This window comes from Lissotriton vulgaris, chromosome 10 (genome assembly GCF_964263255.1).
Source record: "Lissotriton vulgaris chromosome 10, aLisVul1.2, whole genome shotgun sequence".
Taxonomy (NCBI): Eukaryota; Metazoa; Chordata; class Amphibia; order Caudata; family Salamandridae; genus Lissotriton; species Lissotriton vulgaris.
Window position 1 is genome coordinate 85,435,685 of NC_141698.1, and position 21,064 is coordinate 85,456,748.

The window sequence follows — 21,064 nt, forward strand, 5'->3', positions numbered from 1 at the left end:
CACCATTCATCCATATTCCTGCTTACCTTCCTGGGGGCGCTCGGCAGAGTCTCTAAAATGACTGTGGGGAGTCTGGGGAGCTGAGAGAGTCACCTGGGACTCCAGTGATACTGTGTCGTGGAAAGAGCTCAGCAGCCTGGCTCATCACTCTCTGCCTCTGTTGCTCTTCCGTGCTGCCATTTTCACTTCCGGGTGAGGAACGTGAATAATAATAGATGTTATCATTAACTCAATTTACTCACTCCTGAAGGATGGAAGGCTAATGGGTAGGTTTCGAAATCATGTCCTCTAGAACACCATATTTGTTAGCAGGGAGCATTCAGCTCACTGAGCCATCCTCTTGACTCAGTGAGCTGAACGCTGGAAATGATCTGTCTCTTTAGTGCTATTCATATCCTGTGCAGTATGACATCCAATGCTCCAAACACTTTAAATCTAGGTGCATAAGGTAATATACAGCTGCGGCTCAACCTTAACGGCAGAGGAGCATCGCTCCACAAAAATAAAATTATAATCCTTTTATTATCATTTTATTTTACTGACTGGGCCAATGCCAGTCTAGGGCGGGGCTTGGCCGGGCCATGGCAGGAAGGAAGAGTGGTGGGCACTTATAGGTGCGCATGTTGGATTGGTCGGAAGCCTTAAGCCGGACAATCAGACATGTGCACGTAGGTTTATCCTACCCGGCTGTATTCTACAGCCAGGTGGAGAAAAGGCACAAACTCCATGTGCCAGAGCGAGATTCAAAGCAGCCCAGTCAGGCTAATCCTGGCACTTCTCTTATTGCTTGTTATATCATGAGAGCAGCATCAGGATTGGGTGCCGAAGCCTGCAAGCCTGTTCTGTGTGCTGCATGGCAGAGGAGCACCGAGGCGGCCAGCAAAGGAGCACCATGGCCGGCAGCAGAGTCAGGTAAGTCTTTAAAAATGTTATTATTCCTCCCCGTCCCCCAATTTTATGTGTCAGCAGCCGCCACTAGTAGTGTACTTGCAGACTATGGGAACTAGAAGCCACACTTTTAATGTGGGCTCCCAGACTGCCCAAACAAGAGGATCCTAAGAGGTAAATACAATTTATCTAACTAAACAAATACATTTAAAGAAGGAAATACCTTGAAGGTCCACAACAAGTTTAAGTAAACAGAAAACATTTATTGAGGTAAATAAAGCCAAACTTTTAAAAAGAAAGTCATTCAAGTAAGCCAGCCCATCCTTCTGCAGGTTAGGAAATTTACGGTTCTAGCAAGAACCTTTTGACATAGGGCAAAGTGATACATTTTTATAGGATCGAAGTCAGTGGTCTACGAATCATTGCAACTCTTGTAGCATGGTTGTCTCTTCTGAGACAATGCATCTATTATTGGCTTTAAAGACAGAACAACATTTCCGATTGGTCTGTTAGCCAACCAATCATAAAGCTGACTGGATCATCCTTCTCTTCGTTTTCCAGTTCGCTAAAAACGGATTGTTCAAAGCAATTTCTTCCCTCTTCTTTTGCAACAGATGTGTGTGATCCAATCTGGCAACTGGTGGGGTTGGTGTTCCACTGTGTGACTCTCATTTTCACTTCCTGCTTTGGTTTATTACATTTGATTATGTTTTGGCCTGATTGTTCTAATTTCAGAGGCTATACCGTACCGGTTACCAGTGGCCGTACTATCTGATTTATTTTAGTGAGATAAATAAGTTGTCTGACACCTTTGTCATGGTTGTTACCTTGTTCTGAAGAAATTCACACAATGAACGTCTGTTTTTCTTGGTCAAACAGACAGGGCCTGTATGTTTGCAAATTAGCTGTTTGTAGTAAGACTACTAGAAACGGAAGGGAAGAAATCCTTTCAGTACACGGACCCTCACTCACCCTAGGGTGACATGCTACATCATTGGGTTCCCTCCTCACACCTGGACTGCAAGGTCCAAAGTGTGGACTACAACTCTTCAACGGGGAGGAGCTGAGGCGCTTTCTCAAAGATGAGCAGTGGATAAAGGCGAATGAGGGGCAGAGTGGAAAGGAAGTGTTGTCGTGGTAGGGAGTAAAACTATCTCAAGGGGTCCACATGAGCTTTATTAGGTGGCCTCCGGGATAGAGTTTAAAAAGAGGACAGGGGATTAATCAAAAATATCCCTCACAGGGGTCAACATGTTTCTGCCCTTTGTCGGTCCCATACAGAGATCCTGGGGCAATAATCAGAACCTCAAGGTTAAATAGTCACTCTGCAAATATTCATGTTAGTGAAAACGAAGAAAGTATGTACTGGCCACCGTATGATCAAAGCGGCCAGGTTAGCAATGACCCATGTTATTCTTTGGGGACTGAAAGTTATAAAAGGCAAAGTCATAATTCATTACCCATCATATTATACATTGATGTCATGCTGGTAGCGTATTACTGTAACTCTCTCATAACAGATCAGCATAATTTCACTTAGTAGTCTATGATTAGTCTTACCTACGTTTGGGGGCGTATGTTACATTGTCCTCCCCTGTAAATTCCGATAATGTGCATTTGCAGCTTTCATCATAGGTTACCTCTCACTTTCCTCCTCTCATATAAATGAGCTTATTTATTGTAGTGTATTGTGTCCCAGGTGAGGCATATCAGTGGACCAATGGTAGTACATTAGGGTACCATCTCTGATGAGGCTTTGCATTGGTACAAGGTCCTATAGTTGGCTGAAGTGGAGATTTCCCCTCAAACTGCCACTCTGTCTATGTGATATACCGTAGGTGAAACAGTGTGAGCACGTATTGTGTGTTGGCAATGCAAACGATGGAGCTTAATGTGAAGGGTTCTTTCCTGCCTCTGAAATCATAGGTTGTTCTCTTTCTAAATTCACCACAGGAATCATGGGTGATGTATTGATCTTTATAGCGCATCTGCTCATCTGGTGCTCTCTTTCTTTGCGGAGTCCCCAACTGTAGATTGGCTTGCCATTGAGATTAATATCTGTCTGCTCCCACCTATCCTTCAGGACAACACTGAATTTTTTAAAAATTTTGTTTAACTTTTTCGCAATCTGATATCATGTCATTTTAATGGTTCTTATTGCTAAAATGACCTGCGTTTGAACCTTGTGCTCTGTAAGTGCATTCCATATAATTCTATATATATTTGAACCCTTTGGATGCGTCGGACAGCCGGGGGCCATCCGACGTTACGGTTGGCGTGTGCGGATAACGGCCGGGTGCCGTCCGAGCCACACCCACCTTTTATTTCGCCCCCACCGCGGCGGAATGTCCGTCACGGTTAAAGGGTTAAAAAACAAGAAATTCTAAAATTAAAATTAGTTTTTAAATAAGTACAAATAATTTATCAATGAAACATTACTCATACACATTTGAACACTCATTTTTTTCAATTTAAAAACAGCAAGAGCTTAAAGATGTTGATCCATCAGTCCATTAAAGGGATGCATTTGACTGGTATTTCAAACTAATTACAGCAAAATGCAGGACTGATATTTTTCCTCCATCATAGATTTTATTGAGGGCCAGGCTCGAATTTTAACCAAGTGAAACCGATGATTTATACGGTAGATAAACTCATTTTTGTATGTTATACCATAACTAAACTTAGTATACACACAAAACAGAAAGTTCGCAGAATAATTAAACATAGCCAAAAATTTCCATCATGTGTAATATTCACAGTGACGTGTTATCACATTTGGAATGTATCGTCACCAAATTAATAATGTCCTATGACCCCTACATTGTTCTTTAACCACAGCCTTTCACTTTTCTCCATTTAGCATTCACCTCTTATTGATTATGAAATCCGGTCAGAAAATTCTGTCAGTTATTTTTATTATGTGAAATGTCAGTCAACTCTTTATTGAGTATAGTATTATAAAGAGGAAAGATGTGTAAACCTTCTGTAAGAGCACTGAATCTGTGAAAATACAGTAATAGTATTCTTAATTATTTTGATAATATGAGTATGTACCATGTAGCAGGTTTAGCAGAAGAGATGTAAATAATTGGTTGGGTTTAGATTTTCTTTTTAAAGTGAATCCTTTCATTTGACAGCTAGTTTTGTTTAAGCGTAAAACAAAAGAGAATTGTTTTTTTTAATATGGACTTGAAAGCTTACTCCAGTAATGAGAAATAGGAGATCAAGGTGTGAGCATTTCTATTCTTTTTTGTTATTTCTGGAGAAGTAAGCAATATGATATTCCTACCAGTAATGCCTTTATAGTGTTGGCTGGGGCACATAAAAAAGTGAACATGAGGGAATACATAAAGTCTAGTGATGATAAAGGGTTTGGAGAGAGAAACTGTTTTGTAATTAAAAATAACAGCAAAACACCAACTTCAAGACAACAGCAATCAGAGAACTGATAGTAGTATTGAGACAACATAGACCTCTCACTTTATAGACAATTAATGTAATGTGAGTAGCATTTAAATATCTTTAAGAATAATTACATTTATGTTTTTACATTTTTTTAGGTATTCTTGTATAATTGTAATGAATTAAATTGATTGATTAATTTAAATCTGGAAATTTAGTCACAATTTCCAATACACCTCACTAACGAACATCTATAAACAAAACCTGGGCAGAGATCGCAGAGTTCCAATACGCCCAAGTACATAAAGTGCCAAAAAAACTCCACCTTGCTCTGCAGAGTTCCATAAAGGCGGATTTAGGTAAGTTGCACTGCTCGCGCTGATTTTAAGTGCCTGGAGTGTGTCTTAGGCTGTAAATTCAGCACGAATCGCACCACGCACAGAACAAGAGGGTGCAGCTTCTTTCTGCCGCTCGAGTAGATGTTCCACTCGAGCAGCAGCTTCCTCAATGTGAATGGTAGATTTCTCAACATGAGCGGTAGCAACCTGCTTCGACTGGCAGCATTGAGAAATCTCGCTGGAAAGTGGTCTAGCATGTGATTTTCCGTCCTCTCGCTCACCTACTTAACATTGGTGAGCCGAGAGAGAGGAAAGACTCCACTCTGCGCTACTGTGCACAATTTTTAGGAACCCCGCGCTCTACGCAGAACGCAGAGTGGGAAAAACTCCACAAGCAGGGCAAAATTTTACACCCAGGCCTACTGTAAACATGACGGAGATAATTACAGTGAATGATAAAGTAACAGGAATTGTTATGCTGCCTTCTGTAGGGACAGTATGGATGCTGATACACTTTCCAGTAATATGCAAGATATGTTCCCATAACATTTGGCTGAAAACCCTTAAATGTAAGTTAGCTACATCTTATTAGCTATGGCTGTCAAGGAAGACATTTTTATCAGTAGAAATACTGAGCAAGTTATTCAATACTACTGGATGGTGACTGTATTCAAAACATCTTTTTTGTCCTCAATGAAGGTAAGTCTGCGATATTTCCTTTGACTCTTAACTTGAATTAAAAGATATAATCAACATAGTAATGTTGGCTGAAATGTTGTTTCTAGTGTAGGCAGACCAACTCCACATTGTGGCATTATGTCCAAGCCCCTTTAATGTAAAAAAAAAAATCGTAAAACTCATTCGAACTTCTCAATGAATCTCTAAATGAAATTCACCAGGCAATGAAACCATCAGTTTTCATGTCATTTAATGTATCCAGATTTCACAAAAATGTAATCAAGAAATTCATGATTGTAGCACTTCACAGCAAATCTTGTGGGCCAAGAACGTCTTTGGTCCTGATTTTAACTTAAGCTGAGGTAACAAGATTGCTATGCCTTTTTCCTCCTGAAACTATTAAATCTTACCAGACTGAAGTTGTTGTTTATTCACCCCATTCATATGAAAGGAAAACTCCTTTTTTTATTAATCATTGACATAAGCAAAGTTTTGTGCCTCAAACCCAGCTGGACTAGACTAGTTCGACAATGTAATCATTCTACTGGAAATGTATTGATTGTAGCCTCTAAGATAATGCACAAATGTTGTTAACAAATTATAAACAGATAATTTGTCCATATCCCAGTAAAATCACTTGCTCAAGACTGGAAGACAACTTAGAGGTGAAATTCGAATAGGCAACAATGCTAATGTCATTTTATTCAATTACAATAACGCAATCTAAAGTTTTCTTCACAAAATGTCTTCACATTTTGCCTGAAGAAAGGATCTATTTAAATGTATGTTAACCTTAATCTATATATCAACAACAGATGCACCATAGGTCTAGGCATGGGTGGGAAATTCCATTCCCACTCTGTGTACTGAGCGGAGTTCTGAAAAACCTCATGTAGCAGCACAGAGTGGAGTATTTCTTCTTGCATGGCTTGCCAACGTTAAGATGGTGAGTGTGAGCAAGGAAAATCGTACGCTAGACCACCTCCCAGCTAGAATTGCCAATGCGGGCTGTCGGGGCAGGTCGCTACCGGCGGCGTTGAGAAACGTGCCGCTCATGTTGAGGAAGCTGCCACTTGAGTAGAAAATCTACTCGAACAGCAGAAAAAAGCAGCATCCTCTTGCACTGTGCGTGGTGCCGTTTGTGCTGATTTTACAGCATGTGACAAACCCCCAGCAGTAAAAATCAGCATGAGCAGCACAACTTACCTCATTCCGACAGTTGCGGTACTCTGCTGAGTGCAGCAGAGTTTTTTGGCTTTTCGTGGAGTTCCATGTAGCAGAACTCCATGAACTCCACCCAGGCCTACACAGCTCCCAAGGCTTGGCGAAGTTATTGAAAATTGTGTTGGCGATCACATTTCTGAACTGATCAAAGATTACATATAGAAATATAGATGGGTAACAGTAAAATGCAATGATTTTTTTTCACCAAGAGGTTCTGAATGACATCAAATACACAACAAGAGTGTTGTCTATGATGTCACTCTGAACCCCGAGGTGACAAACATCCCTGAAATGCACTTTTTACCCATCTATAATTTAGTTCTGTGGGTCCCTCAAAATCATCTGCCTCTACTTTCAACTGCCAAGAATGGGCAGAGGCGTAATGGGGTAGCTATACATAAAATGGTCTCTCCTACTTGTGCAAATGTAAAAAATAAATAAAGCATAACTGCAACCCATATCATACCCCGCCACCATCCTTGCATTCCTCTCCCCTCCTGCAGCTGTGCTTTCTGCTTTCAATCAAAGCAGACAAGCATCACTGCTCTGACAGGCTCTCAAAGACCCCTGCTAGCCTGGCCTGGAAGGCTTCTATAACATCACAACAGTCGGCAAGGAGTTTTGTTATTAACTGTTGCTGTGTCATACCAGTGAATTGTCAGATTTAGAACCTGATGTAAATGACAGGAGCTCCGTATGGAAGCCATGCATAAAAGTGTATTCGCAACTTATCAATCAAGCTTTCGCAGATCTACACTCACCGTGATGAAAGTAGTGAATGATATTGACTGAATATTAGACAATTCTGATTCCTGCCTCCTAGTCCTTCTGTGCCTCTCTGAGGCTTTTGGTGCCATTAATCACCATAGGCATGTCTGTGTCCTTAAAGGCTGCATGTGCTTCAAGTAAAGATCCTTAGCAGTAAGCATGGGCTGAAAATTCGTTCCGCTCCCGAAATGTGCAGATTTCTGGCAATTTCGCCATCTGCGAATCGCGCAAAATTGCCAAACGATCCTCAATTCGCAATTTCGCGAATTTTTTTTGTTTGTTCGTGCTTTAAAAATAAAATCTTGCGCGCGCTGCGTTGACTTACCTTGATTCTGAGTTTGCCGAGTTGGTTTCCTCCCGCGAACAAGATGGCCACGCCCAAAAACGACCGCATAGGTAAGTTCGCAGTAGCCGCACTGAAAAAAAAAACCCGCAAACATGCCAAAATAAAAAAATTCGCAAGTTCGCACAAATTGACAAATTTTGTGGACCGCAAATTCGCTTTCGTGTGAATTCGCGGACCGCGAATTCGCAAATTTCGCCCATACTTACTTAGCAGGTGTGCTTCCTTCCTAACCAACCACAAGGAATTAGTGAGGATTGGGAACTCCATTTCAGACCTGGACCGAATCACTTGCAGAGACACTACTAGCCCGCTATTGGAATCTGTACATTATGTAACTTACACCCAATTATAAGTAATCTAATAATTGCATCTCTCAGTGACATGGCTATATTGGGGAATTGTCTGTTAAATCTTTCTCATTTAATATCAACACATTTTCCTAGCTGGCAGTTGAATATTAGTAAGAATTTTGTTCAAACATTTGTATCCATATTCAAAACTGTGATTTTATTTTTAATGGTTTCTGGGAAATCCATAGCACTGAAACAGCACTGAATGTATCAATCACTGTAAATTGAAGTGTTCCAGTGGCAATCTGTTTATCCACAAGGGTTCACAATTCAAAATGTTACTTTTCCTCATATAAATTTCCCACTCATTCTCAAAGACAAAAAACATACTAACTTGCTTGCTGAGCATGTGAGCCAAGCCAAATAAATAGTGTCCAGCAATGGTTGCACAGCCCAGCTATACACAAGGGCGTTCCTGATGTTTTTCACCCCTACACCCCCGGACCAACCCTTCCGTGCATCTGCACAACCACTGGTCTGGAGGGTTTTGTGACATCACTGGAAGTTAATCCAAATACCAGTTTCCCATGTTTTTCACTTTCACAAGATAATTACAGACAGGTGAAGCACAGTCTTGGCTGTCTGTATTTACCTTTAAAAATCAGTAAAACCGAAAATAGGGAGGGGGAGCCATATATATGATTCATCAATTTGAAAACGTCTGACTTGTGGCGCTGCCCCTTTTCTCTTTGTACTCATACTTGCGGGGAATTCCATCCCATACCAGGCTCCAGAATCTTTGGCAGGGAGTAGATGTGATGGAAATTCCTTGGAAGGTATTTGTTTTTCAATTTGCTGCTAGACAGTTACTCATTCTCTGGCATCAAAATGGATGATGAGATGGGAATGTCTTATTGTTGGCAAGAACAGTAGCAACTGTGCTCAGCATATTTTGGACTTAACTTCTACTCAGTGGTTCTGAGGTTTCGTAATATACTTGCACTTGTTTACAATTATTTATTTAATTTTCCCTCGTGGTCGTCTGTCGAAATCCCCACAACCCGGCCCTACCGACCCACCACTCTTTCCTGCATGGGCTGCTTGTTTTCAATTTCAATAGAACCTCCTGTGAGTTAAAAAGTGCAATTTCGAATGAATTGCATGGTAACCAATACCAGGGTTGAAACTCTGTGAGGCAGGTAGCTTGGAGATGCCCAGCAACGTATTACTGTGATAGACGAAAGGTATTAGGGTTCAGCTAATGATAACTAGAATATAATATGATAACTAGAAGTGTTCTGAATGTTATAATGTAATATATTGACATAATTTTTCTTGTACTGTAGTTATAGTTGTGATGAAGTATATCTGGTCGATGAGCTAAGATATTGTGTATACCTCCGAAAAATAAATGAAACATATGGTTAAAAAAATGAATGTGTGCCGCTTATTTTGATACGATTCAGAAAAGGGGGTGGTGATGGACAGAGTATCTGAATTAAGCAGAACACTCCTACCCAGTCCAAAGATCAGGGCTTGATCCATCACCGTTTTTTAGCTCACTGCACCATTATTTTGATACAGCTGCAATCAGCCGACAGAAGTTTCTAGCTGTTTATACAAAAGTTACAAGAACTCAGAAGTGTTCAACAAGATAACACTATCATTTAAAACTATGATTGTGTGACTTATCTTCATAAAAGCAGAACTAACACAAAAGGTAAGACAAATTTGTAATGTGCGTGCTTGCCTTCATTTTTCTTATCTAAGGCAGTTCACGACTGATTGTCTCGATACCCTTCAAAGGAGCGGCGGGAGAAAGCAGATTAGGCAATTTAAACAACTGCCTGCCGCATCTGCCAGAGCCATTCGCCAGGGACTTCACTGAAGGCATCACCCTGAGAACCATTATAATTAAGGATATGAAGCCTTCAGACAATTTATATTTGGTAATGTGCTTAGAGCTGGCAGATAGACAGGAGTTATGCTGGAAACAACAATTTAAAGTTAGATTGAAGCTTTATGTTCATTTTCCTGTTTGAGGCAGCCTTAGATTTTTTTGTTGTATCTTTCTCCTAGCAGCTGAAGACTCCATGCAAAATGGTTATGGGTTTTAGGATCACACCTAGGATTTTTCTAAAGTTCTTTTGGCCTGATTTGCAGATGTAAACATACAGTTTTGTGCAAGTTTACTATTTGTTTGATACAGTGGTTAATTTGTGAAAAAATAAGTGCTGGAGCTCTGGTCAGGAGGCAGCCATTGCTCCTATTAGCAGCGCCTATAACAGAACTAACCGAAACCCTATAAGTAGGGATAGGATGTGGCATAAGGGCCAGAGCTGCCACCTTTGGAGCTGGGGAACCAGGTTCGAGTCTCTGCATAGGCTCAACATCCTGTGATTCTGTCCAAATCACTTAATCTCCCCGGGTCTATGAAAAATGAATGTGTCCTTAACTGGTATTTATAAAAAGTGCACCTTTGGGTCAAGCTTGCATTATAAGAGGTAGTGTTGGTGATTAAGTGCCGGTGCTGAGCACCGAAAATCACGGGCTCAAATTAAGCACTGGTTTGGTGTTGACAAACTACCAGTTTTATTTTACTAATAGTACATTAATGACTGCAGAGACTCTGCACTCATGGCTGAGTCTCCACACATAAAAAGATGGGCCTTATGTGTGGAGTTCTCCACCCTGACTTCAGTCTCCACAATTGTAAAATTACTATTAGCAAAATTAAACTCGTAGTTTGTGAATACCCAAAAAAATAGTAAATTCACAAAAACGTGTGAGTTTACCTTTATAAATCTGGCACAGTCACTTTTGGGAAGCCCTAAAGGTTGTGCAGGGATATCCCTAAAAATTGTAGATTTGCAGCCATAAGAGAACTGATTGTCAATAGGTGGGCGGAGTGCCATTTTGTGCTTAGGTTTAAGGTACATACACATGTTAATTATATTTTTTCTAGATAGAAAATATGATAGTGCTAGAGAAAAGCCTACACCTACACTTTCTATAAACACTAGGTGGTTGGGGCTTTTCACTCTTAATTTAAGTTGAAATTCCATTGGGAATGTTTTCGTATCTCCATTAAGGTATGACCTTGTAAGTGTTTACCAAGCTCACCTTTTGCCCTTTCACTTTAAACACCCTTGTTTCATGACTGACTCTAAACCTATTACTGTTGACATTTATTAACTGTGGAATATATCCTGTAGTTCGTATATGGTCGGATAATTCCTCATTTATCAATCCTGTAAACCTGGAATTGGGAATTGCAACCGTAAATCTAACTTTTGTGGTTTTAACTGTATTTTTTTATTTCTTTATTGTTTTACCACATAAAACGACAATTGTCTCTTATTATAAATTGGATACTCTGTATCACATTTCAACATATATATAGTATGACAATTGGCCTAGTATACTAACAATTCCACATTTTCTTATGCTCCCAACTGCGGAGATTTTAATTAAACAAATACCTCTCCTCTTCCCCCAACCAGCATCTTTATTTCAGTGTTAGGTGTGTACACTTGTTGGACTTCGGTTCTCAGGAGTCGACTTGTGCGACCTCAGCTTCTCCTTCCTGCCCTATGGGGAGCCCTGAATTCCGCTGCTCAACCCCTGTCGGGTCTAGCTGAGATGACTGGGATGTGGCTCCCAGTTCCTGTATCATAGTACCCCAGGCCAATCAAATGTCTGGGAGTTTTTCATCACGCCTGGTTTTCCTCATATGCTCCTCCTCTGGGGACGCTCATTCCTTAAGCTCCAATTTCCATTTCTCACTAGTCGGGCCCTGTGGGGACAGCCAAAGAATGGCGATTCGCCTATTTGCTATTGTAAGTCCCAATACCAGAAAGCGTCTAGTCGTTTTACGCTTGGGAATGCTCGGTATCATTCCCAGAAGAACTGTAATTCATACACTTGCAATCCTTCATTCCCATGTGCATTAGTTGGAATAGGATGGTAATTTCAGCTCAACGTAATATTTGAAATTTGCTCCATCGATAATTCCTATGCATGAAATTACTGTCCTCAATTGCAACACAACTTGAAATGACATCTTATACTGTTTCCTGCACACAAATATACAGTATTTTCCAAATGGCCCATAAACATTGTGCACCTCTTTTCAAATTATCTGCACTGCTGGCCAGAATTCTTATTAGCTACATGTATTCCTGTAAAATGATACTTGGCATATTCAAATGTGCAAAAGTCTGTGAAGGTATCCCAGATGTTTTGGATAAATATGTTACGGTGATAGCCTTAAGTGCAAAACCAAAGATTGCACAGTCCGATTACCACATAGTAACTTAGTGAGTCACACCACCACTTTCCTCCAAAATTAACAAAATAAATTAGGAGAATTAACAAACATTATTGATACTACAGTAATGTGTGTTCGGGTAATTTAGTTGGCAAATGAGTTAGATTTGTGAATAGCAAAAGTTCCAGATGATAAGCGTATGTTTTTTAATTTAGTTGACATTTCTCATGATCCTAAATGCTTTTCAATGGTAAGTGAGATGATTCCAGAAAGGTGTTTGGCAACTTTACCCACTGTGGTGTTCCACCTAATTCTGTTTGGCAGTCTCTATAGAAGTATTACATTACAGGGATACTGCATGCTGCAGAGATTATTTAGGATGCAAGGACTTTTATTAATCCAATATTAATCCCAAAATAATCCAATAGATGTACAATAGTGGTAAAGTAGAGAACTTCCTAACACCATATCTAAAGCAGCCTGCTGTGTGATGGCCCAATGAACCAACACATTTTCTCCAATATGAGCCAGTCAATAGCATACATTCAGGTGAGATATAGAAGAGGAACCTCTGGAATGTCATGGCCCAGGAGGCACACATTAATGGCTTCACCCCAGTCTCATACGCCAATGACACACAAATTGTGTTGTCTATCTCAAATAGTATTAAAGAGACGGCAGAGAAATTTAAGAAATGCATGCAACACATTTCTCAATGGATGCAGAGCAACTGCTTGAAATTAAATGGAAGTAAAAGTGAAGTCATGCTGATGGGGACTGACTTGCAAGCATGGTCACAGGAATGGTGGCCGTATGACCTGGGCCAACGTCCTGCCCCAGTCAATAAAGTCAGAAACCTGTGAGGCACAAGCAAACAAGCTATCATCCTCCATCTGGTACATTCTCAAAACAATGAGAAAACTCCTACCTTTCATTCCACAAGACTCACGCCAGACAGTGGTCACTGCATTAGCGCTGTCTAGGTTGGACTTTGGAAACGCGCTTTATGCTGGGATTCAGGCCAAGCAACTGGCAACACTACAAAGTCTACAAAATGCAGCAGCCAGGCTGGTGTTAGATATCCCAAAGTTTGAACCAGTAGTGCACAGATTAATTGGTCTTCACTGGCGGCCAATCTGCAAAAGAGTTACATTCAAATCCCTCTGTCTGACATACAAGGCACTCCATGGAACGGGCTGTCAGTTCCTGAAAAATCACTTGAAATGGTATGAGCCTTCCAGATCCTTGAGATCCAGCCATCAGAAAATGATTCAGGTACCTAGATCCAATCAGGTTCGATGGGGTGGGAGAAGTTTCAGGCTGCACGCAGCCAGGATTTGGGACTTGCTCCCAATGTCAATCAAAAACAGCCCCTCCTTGCTCTTTTTTAGAAAAGAGATAAAAACTTGGTTCTTCACGGCAAGTCTTTAAAACTCAAATAGAAGCTAGCTGGTCTATTTTGTCACACAGCGCCAAGACGCCCATGGGCAATCGTGCGCTCTATAAATGCCAAATCAAATCAAATCAAATCAAATGAAGCCCCTGCCCCAATAACTTACAAGTTATTTGTTCTTGATTTTTGGAAGCATATCTGTCTGAGGTTTAATTAAGATTCATGTGTGAGGGAATGAAAGATAACTAGAGATGGATTCATAGTCTACTTCCGAAAAAGACAAGCGTCTCCTTTGGAGGTCACATGGAGTTCACAGTGGACAGATGAGTGTCTGATGTGTCCGAAAGGGAGAGGTTTTTTGAACATATATGATAGATGTAGGTGGAATAAAACATCTGACTTCTTGCAGTACACACAAGTCTTAAACACAGTAGTTGTGTAGTAAGTGGCCCTACTGTGAGAACAGTTGTCCACATGCGTTTAGGTGGTCTAGACACAAATAGAGTAGAGTACATTGAATAGTCTATAATATTTTGAGAGTTTAATATGTTGTACAATGTGTTACTTTGCTTTACAGGGATGCTTTCTGGTTGGTGTAACCTCATTTTCGGTGGATTGTGGTATCCTTTCGTGGTGAATGACTAATTATATGGTTGTTTGTGGGAATCGTCACTCAGTCTATAGACATACTATTGATTTTGGTCTTTCTTTGACTCTAGATATTCTGGGCTATTAATGAGTTGTGACAGAACTATGTGGTTGGTGACATTTTTGGTTCCACTGTTTGTTCTGTTTTTGCTTTATTCAAAGGGATTGTTGCTGGGAGCCACCAGTGCCTTTGGAATATTTCATGTACCCTGGCACAAAGTGTTATTATTTCGGAAAGAGAATACAGAGTGAGAAGGGCAACATAAATATTTTACAGAGTTTTAAGGAAAGTGTGTTAAGATTAATCAGAGGTTGTGATATTCTGAAAAAATATATCCTATCTAAGAAATGTTTGAATCCATTAACTTGAATAACTTAAAGATAGGAGAGAAATTATTGCAACGATTAATCAAACTGAGGCTACTAAGGGAAAAGCATACATACGTTATTCGAACTGTAATTCCCCACAGAGTTTGTTACAGATTGCTAAGCCACTTGTCCTAAGAGTAACCTGGTGTGTCCCATGGTCTTAACCAGGATTCATGTGATGATAGATACCTCATGGGGCTTATTCTGATCTGTACATGTTGAATTGTTGGTAAGTCATACACCACGCCCTGTTCCTGTGTCAATAAATCATCCAAATGTAGCAGGCATGTAACAATCTCCATAAACCAACTACTACAGCGCGGCGCCTGCAAATATGTTAGTGCGAGTTATTTAAACTGAGGCCTATTTTTACTATGGCAAACTTAACATGAAAATCACACTATATATATATATATATATAGCTCTATATATATATATATATATATATATATATATATATATATATATATATATATATATATATGATTTGCAGATTTATACTTATGTATACATATAGACATTATGTACTAGAGACAGAGCGTCACCAGCTGCACACTGACATCTTTATCAGCATCTATTTCCTTTGAAGTTCTAGGCGCCTTAACCTTCAGAATTGCATTCTGTGGTTTAAGACGCCTCATCATCTCCAATCTTAACAGCAATTATGTTCGTGCATTTGCAATTATATTTTTGAAATACACCATCCTACCAGTTGTTAGTGCTGCTCTCTTCGCTGGCTTTAATTGCCGCTGTAAAAATATTTTATCGTCCTGTCATTAAAAAGAAGATGCGGAAGAGCCTTAATTCCCTGCTGGTGAGACCTGTGGTTCTTGGCATGCTGTGCAGTTCTAAGAACTCTCTCCTAATTAGCAGCACTAAGCGAACATACTGAACATAAAACAATATGGGGGGTCTCTTTTTTTTTATTTAATCGTGATTACCTGGAATGGTTTGATAAATGTGTGTAAAACCTTTGGAAATATGCTTCTGCTATAGCAGTGAAGCTGTATAAAAAATATAGGGCTACTGCACCATAACGAGAATGTTTATTTCCCACTGTATTTAACTTCCAGGCATCATTGGACACAGTTCATAAAGACTGTAAACTCGGATGCTTCCCCTCTGCTGTTCTTAATTTATTTTGCCATCTCAATTACAGAGTGGAGTGTTCTTCGCTGAAACAGCAGGTGAAAAAATGTTTTCACATGATGAAAAGTGACATCGAATGCATAATGTTTCCAGGTAGAAAAGCCACTATTTAAATTCTCAGTGCTTATGACAGAGAATCGCAATAGCATTTAATCTACCAGTGATTATTCCAAATCTAAATTTAGATGAGGTAGAGTGGATAATCTTATTACAACAAAAGCCAGGGTGTTTACATTTAGAGCAGCGTGTGTTTATTTTTTTGCCTTCAAGACTGGTCAAGGTCGTAATCTTTCCAGGAGTCAAGCTATTGTCCAAGCTGCCACTGGAAATTTTGTGGAATAAAGGCACACTGGACGTTTAATAAAACTGCTAAATGCACACTGCAGTGTAGTAATAGGAAGTAGAATTTTGGATTGTAATATTGTAAGCGTTGGCATGCTTAATACATAAGTATTATATATATAGATGAGTCAAAAACAGCTGGACGAATTAATTATGTACCTTGTCTCATCTTTTTTAAAGTCTATAATTAAATCCAGGAATTCTATGAATTAACTGAATACAACCCTGTAAATATTACTTTGACTCTTCCCTTTTTAGACGCCTTTTTACTGTATCTTTTTTATTGTACTCTTTTAAATCTAATTAATTCCATTCATAGAATGACTAATGATCTAAATGTATATTTATTATCTTATTGTGCTTTTATGATTTTCTTTTATCAAAATCGAATAAAGCTGTTTTTGACTTTGACTTCGACTTTATATACATATGCACAGTGATGTCTTCAATTTATAAACATTGTTGAGTGTTCGTAATGGCAGTGACTCAATAAGGTTAAGACTCAGGTGGGTCATTCTACCCCTCCTTTTTCTCAAGAATGGTAATAAATAGCACATTTACTCTGCTCACCTGTACGTATGATTTATGCCGTGGCATTTTTTCATGTGCATTTGTAGGGAAATCTTGACCAACTCAAGGTTTTGCCTCTTGAGACTCATGTTCTTCCCCACAATCACAACTCAAAAATAGCATGTTCTGCCCACAGAAGGTTGAGGATTGGCTGTGGTGGATTGGGCGTGTGGCCAACCTCGGCTGTGCCTAACCGGAGGTTATGCACAGTGGTGGGCATAAGGCCTTTGGCCAACCCCCTCCCCCATGGCTTATAGCCGGAGGCAATGCCTAGCAGGGGGTTGGCCACCCATGGGGAGTTCCCCCCCAGGGCCAACATCACTGATGACATCTCTGATGATATTACTGATGGTCCACGGATAACATCATTCAGGATATTGCTGTTTACATTACTTCTTGAGCTCTTACTTAATTAAAAAAAAAGACATTTGGTAGTAATGAGCCTAAAGTCATATACACTACAGAATTACTGTTTTTACACATGTGGGCGTATAAAATGGAAATAGCGTAAGCCCTGGAGCGCAATGTAGCTGTGCATGGTGAAAGTTATGTGGTGCACAGTTTACCAACAGTAAAGTTTAGGGTGCAAGCAGTACTCCATGTTCAACAAGGTAAATGATGAGTGCACCTGATGTGGGCTGCAGTGGCATTTATTTACAAGTGGGTTGTGGCTTAACCCGTTGCATGCTTGTGACGGAACCGCTCCGTCACAAGCCACGGGTGAGCTGTGCTTGTGACGGAACACTTCCGTCATGGCCCGCTCGCCGTGCCTGCGCGGCGCGAATTCTGCGCCTGCGCTGACGAAATAATGGGCGGGCGGGTTTGTGACAAGCACAGCTCACCCGCGAGCCATGACGGAGCGGTTCCGTCACAAGCACGGGACAGCCGCGCGACCGCCCCCCCCCCCCCCCCCTTAGTGCTGCGGCGGAATAGCCGCCGCAGCGAAGGGGTTAAAGCCTAAGTCTGTTGCAACAAATCTGTGAAAAAAGGCAAAGACTCTGTTCACAATAGATCATCCTCCTGTGGATGTCTGGGTGGGAAACATCCATTGCAACGCAGCTATTTCCATGCAGGGCCTTTACCACGCATTTGTTTAACAGTGTACGTGGTGAGGGCATATGCTGGTAACAGCACCTGCATGGTAAAGGCTGTCGGCGTCGTTAGAGGAGCGAAGAGATCATTCTGCTTCCTCTTGACAACATGTGTGCAGTGCCTCGTCCTGAAAAGGTAAGGGGGATTGTTGATATGGCTGAGATACCCGCCACCCCCTCTCAACACAATCCCCAAAGGAGGGAAACCGGAAACAGTTCTTGAAGTTTTTTGGAAGAGGGAGGGAGTGACCCTCCCGGCCGTATTTATTAAAACAAAAAATTAAAACATTAAACAGTTTCATATTAATGTACAATTTCATTACCACATTGCGATGTTTGGCTAACCTTAACAGATTCTCTAATACAGAGGTTCTCCTAGCCGAACTAACAACCTACAAAACATTTTCTTGAAATTTTGAAATTGTACATCCTAACGTTTAAGGGCCAACGGCAAGGTCGTAACCGGTGTCAAGATCCCTAACCAGAAATACCCCCCCCCACTTGGGAGGGGCGACAGCACTGAGGCGTACCTCAAGTGCAACTACCAATTTCCCTTGACTTGACGGGGGCACCAATAAACTCGACGCCACTTAAAGGTCGTTCGAGGACTCGTGTGAGGTATCTAGAAGGTAGCGTAGACCTCCCCCCAAACCCCACACAACTTACCACATCTGCCGTCGCAGACGTCACTGGCCCCGGGAAATTCCCCAGGAGGGGGCTGTAACCCCTCCTACACAGGAAGGGGCCTTGACCGCCTTTCCTTTTCTTTCGGCGACCCATCCTTAGAAGGGACCGCCTCCCCGTTGAGGGGCCAAAGGCCACCTCTCCCGAGCGCTCCCATCCGTGTTGGGTGACGCCCACACATAGGGATCTTCCAATTAGTGCTCACCGATCATGACCTTACCGCCCGACCAAAATAAATACGACAATGCTAACTAAACTAAAAATACATTGGCCACTATGACCGAAAAAAGCATGCTTATAAATGGACACTACATCCGAATTTCTTTAATCACAAAACAGACATAAAATAGACCAACTTTATTACACACTCAACATCAACACGATAATACCACAACCTGTAAACGAAATAGACTTATCGATCAATTTTTATTACAAACAACTGGCTGTCTTCAGGGGCTGGTGGGTGGGTCAAAATTGGCTCTTCGTTCCGTCTCGAGCTCACGTGCAGCGAGGAGGTGCAGCTTCAGAGCACAGGAACAAGAGGATGCCTTCTGGTCTTGCGTCCCTTTTTATCCGTCTTCAGGGCGGGCGTAAACCCGCCCCTGCCTGCCCCGAGGGCGTGGCCAGCCGCGTCAGTGTCTAGGCCAGCCCACTCTAGGGCGGGAAAAAGCGCGCCCCGGCTACGCCGCTTCGGGCATACCAGCCGAGACGCGCCTCCCGCCCAAAATGGCTTCCCGGGGGGATCGAGGTACTCCGCCATACGTTCGGGGGGACCGAGTGGTCGCCCCTTTCCATATGGCTGAGATACCCGCCACCCCCTCTCAACACAATCCCCAAAGGAGGGAAACCGGAAACAGTTCTTGAAGTTTTTTGGAAGAGGGAGGGAGTGACCCTCCCGGCCGTATTTATTAAAACAAAACATTAAAACATTAAACAGTTTCATATTAATGTACAATTTCATTACCACATTGCGATGTTTGGCTAACCTTAACAGATTCTCTAATACAGAGGTTCTCCTAGCCGAACTAACAACCTACAAAACATTTTCTTGAAATTTTGAAATTGTACATCCTAACGTTTAAGGGCCAACGGCAAGGTCGTAACCGGTGTCAAGATCCCTAACCAGAAATACCCCCCCCCACTTGGGAGGGGCGACAGCACTGAGGCGTACCTCAAGTGCAACTACCAATTTCCCTTGACTTGACGGGGGCACCAATAAACTCAACGCCACTTAAAGGTCGTTCGAGGACTCGTGTGAGGTATCTAGAAGGTAGCGTAGACCTCCCCCCAAACCCCACACAACTTACCACATCTGCCGTCGCAGACGTCACTGGCCCCGGGAAATTCCCCAGGAGGGGGCTGTAACCCCTCCTACACAGGAAGGGGCCTTGACCGCCTTTCCTTTTCTTTCGGCGACCCATCCTTAGAAGGGACCGCTTCCCCGTTGAGGGGCCAAAGGCCACCTCTCCCGAGCGCTCCCATCCGTGTTGGGTGACGCCCACTCATAGGGATCTTCCAATTAGTGCTCACCGATCATGACCTTACCGCCACAGGCCGGATAGTTGACCGGCTATCCGGACCCCCCACAAAGCTCCTACCTAAAGGTCATGTTTTAACGTTTTTAACCATGCTAAGAAGTCTCCTATGAGTAACTCATTCCCCACCCGAGACAAATGCACACCATCCCCCAAATACATACTGTCATCATTAATACAGCCATGCGAAATAGAATGCAATGTCCTGGAACGGAACAACCTACTCACTTTGTTATTAAGCTTTCTAACAGAATGATTCAAAGCAGGAATAGAAATAGCCCCCCGCCACACCTTTCGTGGGATCATATGGGACCACGCAATTGTGCACCCCGGAACTCTCCTCGCCAACCAACTTACAGTGGAAAGCATTGCCTCCAGGAGAAGTCGTCTACCGGTGGTGACCAAATCATTGCCCCCTAAATGTACTATGACTATAGACGGCGGTGACCTCGTCCGCCCTAACCAACCCTCGAAAAATGTTTGAAACTGGTCAATACAGAGACCGCCTCTTCCGTAGAAGGACACCCTGTACCCGTATTCCCCAGCTACGTGAATCATGTCACCTGCTTTGAATACGTCCGCGGCACGCCTCACGTATGAGTGGCCCACGACCCACACCTCCTTTTTCACAGCCGGTGATGTCTGACCGCTGGCCCGGTGTTGGGTCGACTGCATAGTCCGCCCCGCCTCGTAGGCTTGCGCAACTGAAAACCAAACAAAAACAAGAGGCGTGAGTACATTATTACAGCTTCACAACATGTGCAACCGCACATACCTCTTATAACAATTGGAGGACCAACGCCCCACTCGTTTCACTTGTTCAACATTAAGACCCCTGGCTGTAGCTTCTGTAGCAGCCCCTATCCGAAAGGAATGGGTCCCAAACTCGCCCGGGTTCAAGCCCGCAGCGGCAATTGACATCGCAAGCACCCGCTGAAACTGAAATTTCGTCAGTGGGGTGGCGTCCGCGTGTCTCAACAAGGTCCCCCCCCATGATGCCACCCTTCGTGCTAGGTAATCTTCTAAACACTTTACCGGACACATGGAGGACCCGGGAATCCTGCGTATGATTATGC

General features: G+C 42.1%; 1 protein-coding gene across 1 annotated transcript in view; it reads left to right on the forward strand.

The window, feature by feature from the left end:
• FAM20C (FAM20C golgi associated secretory pathway kinase) overlaps positions 1-21,064 on the forward strand; it is a 192,500-nt gene that overhangs the window by 110,492 nt on the left and 60,944 nt on the right. Inside the window, exon 4 of the mRNA XM_086939727.1 lies at positions 701-912. Within this exon, the coding sequence (XP_086795853.1) occupies positions 701-912 (212 nt within the window). The remainder of the gene's footprint in view (positions 1-700; positions 913-21,064) is intronic.